Source organism: Gobius niger (assembly GCF_951799975.1).
Source record: "Gobius niger genome assembly, chromosome: 14".
Taxonomy (NCBI): domain Eukaryota; kingdom Metazoa; phylum Chordata; class Actinopteri; order Gobiiformes; family Gobiidae; genus Gobius; species Gobius niger.
In genome coordinates this window covers 18,309,267-18,324,614 of record NC_136865.1, presented here as the reverse complement: position 1 = coordinate 18,324,614, position 15,348 = coordinate 18,309,267, and the positions used below count along the sequence as shown (strand labels likewise).

At 40.9% G+C, this 15,348-nt stretch overlaps 1 protein-coding gene across 1 annotated transcript in view; it reads left to right on the top strand.

The window, feature by feature from the left end:
• The window catches only part of LOC306974403 (CUB and sushi domain-containing protein 3-like), a 383,839-nt gene that overhangs the window by 299,725 nt on the left and 68,766 nt on the right, over positions 1-15,348 (top strand). The window contains exons 27-40 of the mRNA XM_079571635.1: positions 3-205; positions 593-784; positions 1,018-1,156; positions 1,636-1,823; positions 2,327-2,445; positions 2,944-3,019; positions 3,344-3,460; positions 8,327-8,440; positions 8,525-8,620; positions 8,746-8,949; positions 9,928-10,052; positions 10,658-10,754; positions 13,948-14,052; positions 14,135-14,253. Of these exons, the coding sequence (XP_079427761.1) occupies positions 3-205; positions 593-784; positions 1,018-1,156; positions 1,636-1,823; positions 2,327-2,445; positions 2,944-3,019; positions 3,344-3,460; positions 8,327-8,440; positions 8,525-8,620; positions 8,746-8,949; positions 9,928-10,052; positions 10,658-10,754; positions 13,948-14,052; positions 14,135-14,253 (1,894 nt within the window). The remainder of the gene's footprint in view (positions 1-2; positions 206-592; positions 785-1,017; positions 1,157-1,635; positions 1,824-2,326; positions 2,446-2,943; positions 3,020-3,343; positions 3,461-8,326; positions 8,441-8,524; positions 8,621-8,745; positions 8,950-9,927; positions 10,053-10,657; positions 10,755-13,947; positions 14,053-14,134; positions 14,254-15,348) is intronic.

The following is a 15,348-nucleotide window of genomic DNA, read 5'->3' as shown; positions in this document are numbered from 1 at the left end:
AGCCTGCAGTTCCTGGCTTTTGACACAGAGGCCAGTCACGACATGCTGAAGGTGTGGGACGGCCCACCTGAGAATGAGATGTCTCTGTCCGAGCTGAGTGGCTCTCTGCTGCCCGAGGGAATCCACTCCACGCTCAACACCGTCACGGTTCAGTTCGAAACTGATTTCTACATCAGCAAGTCCGGATTCGCTATTCAGTTTTCCAGTAAGCCATGGACACACAGCAAACTATGAAAAATGACAGCGAGACCCTGTGTTTATAGGAATATTATTGGAAATGGAAATAGACTGTGCAGGGTCGGATTTCTTCCTATGTCGCATAAATACAGTTGGGACCTGGACCGATTCTACACTACAACATTTTAGTTTATTTAAGTTTTTTATTATTATTGGGTGAAAGCAAAGTGCTGTATATACTCTTGCCATTTAGTTGCATATTGATTTAGTACTATAGGTTTATTCGCAAAACAATTTCAGTATGCTTGAAAAACACCAAAAAATGCTATATTACGTTTTTTTATCCAGCACATACTTGGCCTATGATAATTGCAAAGGACTTGCCTGACACTTTCTCCTTCTCTGTCCACATTAGGCTCGGTGGCCACAGCCTGCAGGGACCCTGGTGTCCCGATGAACGGCAGCCGTAGCGGAGATGGGCGCGAGCCGGGGGACTCTGTGTCCTTTCAGTGTGACCCAGGATACGAGCTCCAGGGGGACGACAAAATCACCTGCATACAAGTGGATAATAGATACTACTGGCAGCCCAGTCCTCCTGTCTGCATAGGTGAGGCCACCGCTCCTACATATTTATGTACACACTGGATGCAGTACGGGGCTTTGTACTTAGCTCAAGGGCATTTCCGACCTGCAAATGTTTTCTGAGCTGGAAAATCTCATAACGGAAATTTACAGTGCACAACATCAGTGAAGACAGTTTTATTTGATTGCTTCAGAGAATATTCCGTGTTTTATTGTTACCGTTATTGTTTTACGGCATTGTTTCTGGTCACACGACAGCTCCCTGTGGAGGAAACCTAACGGGCTCCAATGGATTTATCCTGTCTCCGAACTACCCGCACCCCTATCCCCATTCCAAGGACTGCGACTGGCTCATTGCTGTCAACTCCGACTACGTGCTGTCGCTGGCTTTCATTAGGTAAACCACATTTACTTCAGTGCTAAACAAAAGAATGATGTGGCATTAAGACAATAGTGGCACTAAATGGAAAACAAGGGCAGGACAGCGGTTAAGATTCACTCCCAATGACACTGTTAAAATGTCATTGTAATCCATCAAACTCCAAACACTGTTGTATGAATTATTGAGTATTTATCTAAACCAGCAGGTGTTGAAAGCTCGAACAACACAACACTATCCTTTTTACATATGAACACATCCTACACTCGACTTGATTACCATAAGATGAACACAGCGTGAAGAAGTCTTTGGAGTTAGAGGTGAAACGTCCTCAACTCAAACAACCTGGTCCAACGACTTTGAAAACCTTTACTTCAAAAGACACATAGTTGATACATTTGTTTGTTACACATTCACCATGAACAGTGAGTAGAAACCAAGCAGACAATGTATGTTTTATCACTTTAACATATTGCCTCTGTTTGTCCTCACATCAGCTTCAACATTGAGCCCAACTATGACTTCCTGTACATTTACGACGGTCCTGACAGCAACAGCCCCCTGATCGGGAGCTTCCAGGACTCCAAACTCCCAGAGCGCATCGAGAGCAGTTCCAATACAATGCACTTAGCATTTCGCAGCGATGGCTCTGTGTCTTACACTGGCTTCCACCTGGAATATAAAGGTGACTTTGGATTTCCCCCAGATATTCTATAAAGGATTCTGTATCAGCGCTATGAGGAAACAGACAGACATATGTTACTCTATATGAAATAATTAATTGAAGTAGTGTACTCTTACCAATTGCCCACTTGACTTTATGTCTACTATTCACATACAAACCATGTGCTATTTCATGTATATGGAAGGGGTGCATGCAGGTCCTGAGTCGATGCAGTGTGGCCCGTAATCTGTTGGGAGGCCAGCCAAATCCATAATTTACAAGGTTCATGTGGCATTCCAAAGCCATGGGATGAAGTCCCTTTTTTGTGTGTGTTCAGTCCTTGGCAAAGTCAGCTAAGTCAAAGAGACTGCTGCAAAGGCCAAAGTAGCGCCCGCCTAGTTCAATTACACCCAGGGACATAGTTATTATTAATTCCTCTATATTATGCATGTGTGTCTGTCAGTTTCTCTTTGCCTCAACTGGTCTTATTAGGGCTAACTAGTGTTATTTTCGTCTCTCTGCAGCTAAACTGAGGGAGTCATGCTTTGACCCTGGAGTTGTATTGAACGGGACGAGACTTGGATCGGATTATAAACTTGGATCCACTGTGACCTTCTATTGTGAGGCTGGATACGTGTTACAGGTAAAATACTAATAGGTGGTTGTTAGTTCAGCATGTCAAAAATACTTATGAACAGTAGTGTTTCTTAATGGTGTTGTCATAGATTCTTATTTATGTTTTTATTTGTAGGTCTTGAGAGGCACACTATCAAGATGTGTTAATATATACTAATTTATTCCGGTAGTTCAACCATTTAGTCTGTCGTACCCCTTGAGCTTTTTACCCAACCTGGATTGATTACTCTCCTGTGTTTTCCTACAAATTATGTTCAATGGAAACTTAAACTAATCTCTGACTTCAAAGAAATGGTTTTCCTTGTGCACTAATGTTGAGCAATATTTTGTTTCTCCTCCTTTTTAAACTGAAATAAGTACCTCCTGCTAAGTGCTCACGTACCCCCAGGGGTCCCCTTTACCCCCCGTTATTTTCACTATCAACTAAAAGCAAAAATCCCGAACAGAAGTCTCAATATGTGGGTTTTTGTAATCATGTAGTAACACCGTACATATTTCCCTTTAGGGCTACTCGACTCTTACATGCAGTATGGGAGATGACGGCAGACCGGGATGGAACAGGGCTTTGCCGAGTTGCCAAGGTAACGATGCAGCTTAAAGCATTCTTTTTCTTTCTTTTGTTTTACTTTTATAAGGATAATCAAAGAATGAAAGGAAACAAACAAACGGAACAGAACCAAAAAGATGCAAGCAGTACCCCACATCCAGTCCAGTTTTTTAATTGTAATTAAAAAAAGGCTGGCCACTCGAGCCTAGTAATAATATCAGCAACAGCAAAGTTCTGCATTAGCCATTATTCATCCATTCTCCAATAAAATCAAGATCATCGACAAAGATAATCATTCTAATCTGTAACAAAATTCAACTTTGTGTCTTCATCTGTGTAATGTTTGTGTGTCCTGCAGCTCCATGTGGCAGCCGCTCGACAGGGACAGAGGGCACGGTTTTGTCTCCAAACTTTCCCCGAAACTACACGTCTGGACAGACCTGTGTCTACTCCATATCTGTGCCCAGAGAGTTCGGTGAGTGCAGCACACAACACATGCTAATAATGGTGCGACTATTATGCCTTTTTTCAGGTATTTGGGGATCATTCCATCACATCACATCTTGAAGACTGTCTCTCATTATGTTGAAAAATGCCATGTTGATGCAAATCGACTTCTTTAAAGTTTCCATTTGCCTGACTTTCATTTGACATGTGACAATAACTCCTTTGTCCCTGTAAGACCCTCCCCTTTGCTCTCTATCTAAATAAACTTTGCTGCCGTTCCCCGAGGTTTGTTTGAACATCGACACTAGTATCAGAGGGCACCGAGGCATATTGTCTTGTAGAAACTGAGCTCTAGTGGAAGTTTTATCATTATTTTTGCTGCTTTGCATTTTTTGTTTTTGATTAAACATGAGTCAATCTTTTTTGTGTTAGTTGTTAGTTACACTCAGTGACCAGTAATTGGCAGAACATGTGATGCACTCACTTCACACTCACTTCACAGTTAATAAATAGATGTATTGACACTGACATGAATCAGTAAAGTACATATGTTATTGTCGCTATTATTGTTATATCAGTAGACATTCACATATCACATACAGGTGCAATGTTGACCCGTGTGAAGATGTCTCAACTATACCGACATAGACCTCATTAAAGGGATAAACAATTGTGCTGTGTGATTCCACCAATTAAAAAGTTTTAATTGGTTAAATAATCATACTTCTTTATAACTACTCAAGACATCTGTAAGTGACTTTATTTTCATCTTATATTGCACCTATATCTGTTGAGCGAGCCTTTGTTTTCTGGTGGGAAACCACACCTGCTGTTGTTAAATGAAGCTCAGGGAGGATCGATGCATAAATGGTGATTCATAAAGACTTTTTTTTGCAAAACATTTCTGCTCATCAATAACGTGTGTGTTAATCGATATCACTGGACTGTTGGTTCATTGAGCATGCATGTGTGATTAATTTTATATTGTTGCAAGAGGGGGTACTGGCTCAGACATATTGTGCTGCAGAATCACACTGGATTTTTACTCGTCCATAGAGTGCAGGATGAACAATAAAATCAAGTCGTAACTTCACAGTAACATGAAATGACAGTTGGTGCCTACAACTCACTTTGCACCAAGGGAACAACAGTGAGTGAGTGAAATTTGGAAAAACTCAAATTGGTCCACAAAGGGTAAGAGCACAGGCATTTGGCTGAATGTGTACAACGCCCTTGGGAAAACTAGTGGTCTGGACATTATAGGGTGGCATGGAGAAAAAATGTTGTGAATATTACGCTTACAAAATTATGCTGATACTTTACTAAACCGCTTCTCGGTGGGGCCGGAACAATATTCAACATAGTGTTTTCATAAAATGCCACTAAATTTGGCAAAATCACTGAGCATTTGCACAAATTTGAAGTGACCATGTCATGGTAGGGAAAATTTTGGATAGTAGTTTTTTACTTTCAATAAGGATATTGTGTCACCTCATACTGTAGTGATAATTTTTGGATATATTGTGCACAGTCTTTATCCATTTCTATACACACAGAGGTCACTAAACCTAGACCTCGGTCCGGATCTGGACCCAAACACCAACGCGTCCAGATCTGAACCTTGAATCCGAACTTTGGACCCGACCATGAATCCCCTGTGTGTACTATCCCTCCCTCCCTCTCTCGTGGTAAGCTACAGCCCAGATGAAGGAACTGAAAGAGAAAGTCCAACCTCTGAGCTCCATTACGCTTTTTATTTTTTTGTAAACGGCTGTGGAGTGACTGAAATACGGCTCTATAAAAAAAAAATAACAGAGGACACCCTAATTAAATATGCCCGTGCGATCGTAATGCACAAATAGTGTGGCTGTTTCCCGGTCGGCAGCGAGCAGGTCTGAACCTGGACTAAACCAGGTTTGAACCCGGACTAAACCAGGTTTGAACCTGGACTAAACCAGGAACCAGGACAAAATCTGGACTGAACCTGGACTAAACCAAGGCAAAACCAGGAGGGCTTGTGTGCACATTGTGTATAATCACAGTTATAGATTTAATAAAGGCTTAAAAATCCTCATATAACCGTGAATTAACCCGTATGTTCCGGACCTTTGCTTGACACTTTTTTTTCAATGTGGAACTTGATAACATTTAATTCATGACCTCTGCTATACGTCATGTGATAAAGTCAGTGCCTTGCCAGAGATCCGTGCTGCCTAACTGCACCTATAGGCGCAACTTATTGGTCCTCAGCCGTCTCCTGTATGCACATTACGACTGGTGCTATCAAAAATATTTCACTTCCTTCCTCTTAAACACTGAGGTTTTGCCACACAGCGGTTGTCACTTCTGTCTCTGTGTGACTCTAAATAATGACTGTGATGCTGCGATGCTGCATATCACCATGTTATAAACCTAATGAGTTTTTGTGATGGCTTCCACTGTGAACTGTGCCACCTGCTCAGCACCGCATCAATAAACCAGCGAGGGATGATGGAAACCCTAATCACTCAGATTTCCTTAAAAATCTATATGCACCGGGAGCTTTTAACCATTTTCTGCTGACAGCGACAGTTTCTTTATGTCCTTTCAATATCCTGCCCCCTCACCTACAGTATGCGCATGACTATGACAAATCTGCAACTTATAACAAGAAGCTCCCATGCCAGTCATTTTAATGACTTACCTAAGAGTTGTTTTCTTAGTTATTCAGTTTTATAACCAAAGATATAGCAACTGAAAGACGTCAAAAATTGTTTTACTACTCACAGGTGAAATTGATGAAGTTTTTCAATGTGGAACTTTTACCAGATAGGACTCATACATATTTTGATCTTAAAATGCACTAAGCTTAGCATCTTGTAGACACTGCTTTGGAAACCTTTGGGCCAGTGAATTAGGTCAACGACAGGACAACAAACAATCACATTTTCTTACAAAACACAACTATACATCGATGATGATCATTGAACATCCAGAGGCAGGTGGTCATAGGGTTTTTTTCTTGGGGAAGCTGTGAGTGGATATTGGAGTTCAAGTCTTGGGAGAGCAGCATCCTGACTGGTGACCTTCTTACAGATCAAAATCGTTGGCCATGTTCACATTTAATCCTCAACAACTCTCTCTCTCTCTCTCTCACTCTCTGGGGCGAAAGGATTGACTGTGGCCATCAAGTGAAAGGGCAATGGCGAGTTCCAGCCCCGATATGAGTGGGGAATGAATGCCTTGAGGCAGAAAGAAATAAAATAATTTTTCCGTACCAAACAGATTTTTATTTTCAGTGCATTTCAGAACCATTGCAAGCTGTGAACAGTATTGTGATCAATAACCTCATGGAGTATGTCTCATACCACTTGCCATTTCACTCACAAGGTTCAGCTTTAAATCAGAGAAGAAATACCAGCCATGATTTGAATGGTATGTGCATAGTTATGCAAGATGGGTTTAAAAACATGAATACACTTACACTCAATGTTTTTTTTCTTCATTGGGCCACTGAAAGGCTTGTGCACGTAGATGTGATCCAATTGAATTCTTCAAAGCTGTAATTGACACAATCATATTATTAGATGATTGTGTTCTCAACAGGCTGCTCCTATCACATTCTTTCTGAGTTTAAAGTCGCACTATGCAACTTTTTATGTAAAAAAAAAGGCTGCTTGGGTTTTTAGCTTAGCGCCTTTCCTTTCCATCGCAGTGGCCCCTAAGACGCTCCATGATCAGTTGTTTCTAGTTTTCACTGCTTATTGAACCATCTCCATGGTTACGCATACATTTCATCGCAAAAACCTACCAGAAATCCTGAAAAAACGTAGATAAACTTAAATCAAATTGATCCAGAAGCATCATAAGAGCCACCGGGATGGAAAGTAAAGGCACTAAGCTAACCACCCATACAGCCACTAGGTCACTTTTTTTTTTACATAAAACGTTGCATAGTGCACCTTTAACGCTGTCCAAATGGACCAGCAGGACTGCTTCAGTTTTAATTGTTAGATGACGAACCACAACAAAAGCAGATTGTACAACATTCTGTATAAGTATAATCCTCACCAACTTGAAACATTGCCTCAGGTTATTGCTATGGACCTTATCAGTTCCTTGAAGCACATCAGAAGTACGGATCTGAGCATACTTCATTATCACCTCACATTTCAAAAGCGTTATCAGCAATAATTTGGCATAGATCATTTTAATTAGCTTGACAGATATTCCTCATGTACCTGTACTTAAGTCAGAGACGTGGAATTGCTTTAAGTGTCATTTCAATCAGCCTTGACTCCTGAAGGGACTTTTATGAGCTGCGGCTTACTCTCAACTGGTGTGTCATGATGCATAACTGATCACGGAAAAAGTAGATTTTTAAAATATTTTTCAGGATCCAGCTCACTTCATCCCAATTATTGCGTTTTCTTATTTATTACTTTAATTTTAGCATTACACTGAGGTATGACTTTTCCATGAAAAAAAGCACATTACTTTTTAATGTGGCCTCTCAACCATCTTGAAAGCGCCATTTCGTTTAGCTTATCACACATGGGCCTATATTACATTCTAATATCATACAGCCGAGCAGATTAATCTTTGTATGTTATCACAGCCCCGCACAGAAATGCAGAGCGCCAGAACAAAGTGAATCCATTTAGCTCTGTAGAGATGGGTGGATTGTGCGAGCACTGGTTAAGCTGAAGACAAGGTGATGTTTTGATTATTAACTGCTCTAATGCGTAATTTTGTGGCCTCAAATGGAAGTTGACACTGGAGCTTAATACAATTTCAAATGAGGTATTGCAGGTTAATTTTATCATTTCAAGGTCAGGCGCTGACAGTAGCACAGAATGCCAATTTGCCACCCCTCAGCCGTAGTTAACTTGTTCCTCTGTCTTCTTTATTCCAGTGCTGTTTGGTCAGTTTGTGCTCTTCCAAACGTCTCTCAATGACGTGGTGGAGATCTACGACGGACCTACGCAGCAGAACACGCTCCTGTCTTCTCTATCCGGGTCACACTCTGGTAAAATGAAGAGGAATAAGACATTCAGCGGATACAATGAACCCAAAGGCAGCGCGTTGTATTGATTGGCTTTCTTTTGCGCAGGTGAATCACTTCCTTTGAGTTCGGGCAACCAAGTCACTGTCAAGTTTACCACGGTCGGACCTGAAACTGCAAAAGGATTTCACTTTGTCTATCAAGGTCAGCGTACAACAAACAACAATAAAAATCCATTCCTTTTCACTACTGCATTTGAGAAAAGCTTCACATATTTTACTATGGAGGAAAAGTTTTTTTTTTTTTAACAGATTTCTCTTTCTCCACAGCTGTACCTAGAACCAGCTCAACTCAGTGCAGTTCAGTTCCAGAGCCACGATTTGGGAAACGTCTCGGGAATGATTTCGCCGCCGGGTCTATGGTGCAGTTCGAGTGCAACCCTGGTTATGTCCTCCATGGGTCGACTGCCATTCGTTGCGAGAGTGTCCCGGATAACCTGGCCCAGTGGAACGATACACTGCCAACCTGTATAGGTAAGCATGCATGAATCTGGAGTCAACTTTTCCTCTTTTTACCAGCCTTTCCTGTCTGCTGTTGATCAAAGACACAAAAAAAACACATACACACATAGGTTTTGTTATACTGATCAATGTTCAAACACTACTAACAGGAGAGGCACATGCAATCAAGAGAAAGTGAGTGAACATTTTGTCATCAAAGTCTTTGTAAAGCATGGAAAGGCTATGACTTTGAGTAAGTTTGACAAGCACCACATTGTTAAGACACTTTATCCCCAATGACGTCATAATTTCAACCTGGAAAGACTCAAACAACAAAAGCCACAATTAGAAAGATTTATTGACATATTTATTTTGTTGCCGATCAGACCCCGGCAGTAGACATCAGATATATTAATTAAAATGAGTATGGATGGGGTAGGCTAGAGTTGGAAATGTCTTCCCCCGAAGCCTGGACACTGGTTGTGGTTTGGGAGGCCTGAGAAGGATACAGGCAGCAGTAGATTGAAGAGGCAGAGACGGGGAGGAGGTGGGTCGCAGCACAGCTGGGAAGTGAACGAACCATGAATGCTAGAGGCTTAAAAGCAGAACTGAGGGCGATGATTGGCTGCTACAAAGGTGTGGCACTGTGCTGATAGGCTGAGGGGAAGGAGTGACCCCCGCTGACCCGGTCATTCACTGAAGGAAGGTGATGCTAAAGAATTAACATCTAGGCTTCCTGACATGTGCTGATTCTGATGCAAAATGTGAATATACACAGTACATCACAGATTGTTGAATATTATTGGGCTAGTAACCAAAATGAAAACCATATTAAATAGACTAAATAGACTTGCTATATCCCTGTAATATGTGTGAAAATAGAACAAATCCCCTATGAAAAGTGCACTCATCCACTGAAGGTCAGATCCTACACATCGCATACCATGTTTTACTGAAAATACTTTGACCTTTCCCTCCTGTTCTCTGCCTCCTCTCACTGTCCCGTGTCAGTTCCCTGTGGGGGTGTCCTGACCGCTCGGCGTGGGACGATCCTGTCACCCGGATACCCCGAGCCCTACGACAACAACCAGAACTGTGTGTGGAAAGTGTCTGTTCCCGAGGGGGCCGGAATTCAGGTAACACCACCATCAGGCGCTTCCTGCTTGACCTTTGTATCATTGGCTTTAAAGCTGAGGCGGCAGGATGTCAACGGAGATAAGATATTATTGGAGAGTGAATGGATAGGCGGTTTGTGTGGAGAGAGGGCCATCCGCGGATAAGGAGATAGGATCTAATCGGGCAGATCATGGCTGATTACGTGTAAGCTGAACTGCTTTCATGGACAAACACAAAAGTAGATGCACACCTGCCATGAGGAAGGTTATGTCAAAACTACAACTCTCACACAGGTCACACCACTTAGCATCTGCGGCAGTGACCTTACAATTTTGTTCATCACAAATCTTTTACACAGGCTATAACCAAGGCCTGTAAGTCAGAAATCAGTGTACTTTGTCTCAATTCCATGACAAATAGCTGCCATATATTGATAATCTTTTAATTACAGTATTTACATCTGCAACTTCATCCAGTAACAGTCCCATCTCAAAATATTTATATTGTTTCCTTTTTACTGCTTATTTAGAAGAGAGTACATTTAACACATACTGTGAGAGATTGTCTAATGAAAAAGACCAATACTAAACTAACACTCTTCGTTTCTCTACACTTGCATTTCCAGATTCAAGTAGTGAGTTTTGCCACTGAGCATAACTGGGACTCACTGGATTTCTATGATGGTGCTGACAACCATGCACCAAGACTGGGCAGCTACTCTGGTAAAGCACTGTTTGATCACTCAGCTTCAACTTTTTGCTTTTAGTGCTGTGGTCATTGTCACAGGTTTGCTTGCAAATTATATGCAATTCCAAAAATAACTCATTTCAATCGGGACTTTATTCCCGCCATTCATGATTGCATATCACACATACAGTGTTTGGTTGCAATGTTGTCTCATAAACTGCAAAGATAAAACGATTTAAACAGACTTGTTTTCCAACACTAATAATAACAGCGTATTATCACAATGTTTTGAAGCATGGGATATGTGAGCGTTTGGCCCCCTGCGAAGAGCGGAGCTGGTCCCATTCTGCACAGCTCTGTGGGGAGGCACCCACTGACACCTGCTTGTTTGTCTGCAGAGCCTTCAAAAGGCTCACGAGAAAAGTCTGGCACGCTGCTAATTGATCCTCGCCCCCTTCATGGTCTCTGCTAAGAATAGAAACCGTACTAGAAACATATGACAAGAGGAGTCAAAGTCGAGGAATGCAAAACAGTACCGACTCCCAAAATTGTATTGTGTGAACATTTATATACAACGAATGTCATCAACTGTTACTAAATAAGAACATACTAAAACTTTCAGTAAGAACCTTTAATTGATAGACAATTGTAATTGTAATTTACTGATGTTATGTTATTTTTTATATTTTTGCCTGAACCTACACCATTGAAATGTGCATTTTTAGATCAGCATTGCTCTGTGGGCTCAGGGGAGTCCACACAATGGCCCAGGAGCCAAATTCCTCAGAACACCAGATCAGCATGAAACCATTGTACCGACCAAAAGTTTCTACAATGGTTTCATGCTGAAATGTCCAAATACCAAATTGTCCTTTTTTCCCCTCCCGCAACAAACCTTTCGTCAACCTCCTTGCATAATTTCCTGACTCCTTTTTGGCCATATAGATTCTGCTCTCTACACATTGCTGCATCATTAGTTACCTTTGGCCTAGCGAAATCAGACAGCTTGTTCCTTCTGATTCTCGCTGCGTAGGAGGGTTGTTCAAGTCATCATCTGTACTGGGTTGTTTAGAGCTGTGTAAAGTCTTAACAACCCAGAACAGATGAACAACCCTTCTCTATGATATTGATGAAAACATCTTAGATGCCGATGGAAGTCAAGACAACTAAAAACAAGGCCAACATCTTAATTACTTATGCATTGTCAAGTTTTTCTTAAGCTCAATGGTGCATTAAATAATCTATGTACAGCATCTATATGCAGAGTACATTGTGCTGCCATGACATGTATTGCATTAAAAAATAAATAGAGCAAGAGGGATACGTTTTTAACAATTGCTAATTATTACTGTCATATATCTCAAAATTACAGTTAGCCCTGATTCCATGCAGTAAATTTTTCATTATCATTTATTATTAAAGGGAAATCATTTTCTATTTGGCAGCCTTGATAATGAATGGGGTTTTCTCCCGAATGTGAAAAAAAAAAAAAAAAAAAAGCAGCAGGGGAGCTGTTCAGAAAGCTGCTAATGAATCTCACTTCTTAGCTTGCACTGTTCACTCAGACAAGTTTGCCAATGCACCTGCCACACAAAAAAACAACTTAACTGTCTCGTAAAATGTTTGTAAGAGCAAGAGTGGTACTATCCGCTTGTTAAGATGATGTCATTACTCAGCTTCCAGGTCCAATGATACTTTAAGTCCTATATAATGGGATTTTGCTGATTTTACCAGTCTCAGAGCTTTGTGCAATGCTATTTTCAAGCATTTAATCGCACAGAAATATTTTTTTTTAGTAACGCTTTTCTGACATGAATTATCACAGCATTTTTATGAGACAATCTATGCTTATTTTATATACAATGTAAAATATATTCATTTTGACAGAAGAAATAGTTACACTTAATATGTTAGTTAAGTCTTGGACCCGGAAATAGCTTGGTTGTCATGTGTGATATTACATAGACTTATTTGTATTCATGATATTAGTAACAGTGGTTGTAGTTTTAGCAGTCGATTCAAACATTCATCTCTCAAGCTATTGATATGAATGCACAATCCCTCATCTTTTTCAGCTGTGTTTAACCCCTTCCACCCCATCTCCATTACAGCAGCAGAACCATGAGCCACCTCAGACCCTCCATCTCCTCCCCTTCACCACCATCACCAACCCCCAGTGTGGTATGCCTATGTTCATACACATTGCGTTGCCTTCTTTTTCAATTTCATTATCGTCTGGAGACTTAAAAGTGGACAAATTATGCACAATTGTCTTCATGGAGCTTTAGAACTTGTTACTTGCATTTATTTGTTTCATTTATGTGACCTTCATTTAACCAAGAGAGTCCTTCTGAGATTCAGAATCTCTGGCCCTAGGAGAGATTCTATTGTACATTTTAGTGGTTTTAAGGGAAACCGGAGCACCTGGAGGAGTTCTTCATTGACACGGGGAGAATATACAAACTCCATGCAGAAGGCAAAAGCACCAACAGCTGTGCCATTGTTCTTCATGAGAAACGTACCTGGAGATGCAGTTTTGTGCAATCTTTTTTACTTTGGTTCATTTCTTCTCCACCGCATTTTTAATTAAAGTCTATAATTATCACTGGACCTGTTCTGAGCAGCATGCCATTAGCAGAAAGTGAATGTTTTCGTGTCATTACTACTGCTGCCTCCAGAGGGCACTCCATTTCAATTCGATATCCTGACCAGCCAAGTCAGTCACTCCTTACTGTCAGATTAAAATATCAATACCGAAGTACCTAACAAGGTCTTATGCCTCAATTATGCAGGAAATGTCCACTGAAAAGTTACAAACTGGAGACTTAAAGTTCTTCCTCCATCATATCCTTTATTAATGGGATCACAGTTGCTTTTTGTGACCTGCTTGTTGTTTGTTAGCAAAGAGGTCCCTGACACCATGTTGTGCTGCTTTGCATGAGAAACTCTGTACCACTTCTTACTTTGTTCTCCCCCTTCTCTTTGCCGTTACGTTATGTAAGTAGGACAAGCCAACATTTGAAAGATAGTCTCACATAAACCAGCTGTCTCCCAGTGAAAAAAGCAACTGCATTCAGGCCCTATCTCGAACATAAAAAGAGTCAAAATATAGGTTTGGGACAGCTTTGTTGTTCCCTTTCCTGTCAGATTACTGAGATCATTTGCTTTCAAGCCTCAACATATATATAGTGCTCACGGTGTTTTTTTTGTGTTTTTTTCTTATTGCAGGCACCACCATCCCTCAGCTTCTGAATAGCACATCTAACAACCTCTACTTGAGCTTCAGTTCTGATATCAGCGTCTCAGCGGCTGGGTTTCACCTTGAATACACAGGTATAGTTTTGTGTCGACTGGATTTACTTTAAAACTATCAAAGTTTTTAAAGTTATTTAACCCCGGCTGTACGCTTCAACAGCAATTGGCTTGGAATCGTGTCCGGAGCCGCAGACGCCCAACTACGGGATCAGACTCGGAGACCGGTTCATGGTGGGGGATGTTGTGCAGTTCTCATGTGAACAGGGATACTCACTTCAGGTAAGCTAAAGTATACAGTGGTAGGATTAACATCATGAGCTAAATCTGCCATATGTTTTTGCAATCAGGTAGCAACATCTATAGAGACTGGTGAATACATCTCATAGATGGATTGAACTGTGTAAATTGAACTGTGAGGTTTGTCAGTTTGAGACATTTTATTAGTGAAGGTCTGAGGAACAGTTGTAGCCGAAACTGTCAGGTATGAAATCACCAAAAAGGTCTGGTTATAAGAACATAATAGCATCATTACTAGAAGACCTAACAAACCATTTTATTAGTTGTCTCGAGCCCAGATAAAATTGAGCAAAACCTAAATGCAAAACCTTACGGATTGTGCTGTTTGTTTTCTTGCTTGTTTATCCTTTGCCTCACTGCAGTCTTTAATGTAGCACTTAAAGGAAACACCAACAACATAAAGTTACATCTGCACAACAACAGCTCTCTGATCTCAATTCATTCCCTTCTTTCATCCTCCATAAACCCAGAGTGAGAGGAAACCCCACTCTTGGGTGTTTCTCTCCAGTTGGGATTAAAAGAGCGCAGCAGCCTGGGGTAGTTTTCACTAACTCTTAAATAATAAATGCCTTTGAACGTAGGTTGCTCCCAAATTCAGAGCAGTGTGAGGCTCTAATGGAGGTTCCTTGTGTCTCATATGCAACTTACATGATGGCACCGGTTTTGAACACCAAGCTTTTCATTTTCATGCATCATTCACATCGGATTGGCAGAGGGAGAGTGCCCGCTGTGAAAAAGTTTTTGGTTTTGTTTTTTTTAGGAAAACAAAGTGCAAGTCGTGTTACTTTATACTTGTTCTGCACATATATATATTTTATACTCCACATATATATTTTTAACACAAGTTTCCCTCATTCTGCCAATAGTCAACAATGGGGGTAATGGAATATTGATGTTACTTGTGATGTTCAGATACAGTAGCTGCTATAAGGGAAGGGAATGTATTTTTTTGACTACCACCAACCACACAATCACACGCCACCGAAGCTACACTTTTTTTTCATAGTTTGGCTGGGGGCGCGACTTATACTCAGGTGTGACTTATATATCAAAATATATAATTTCACATTCGTTTTT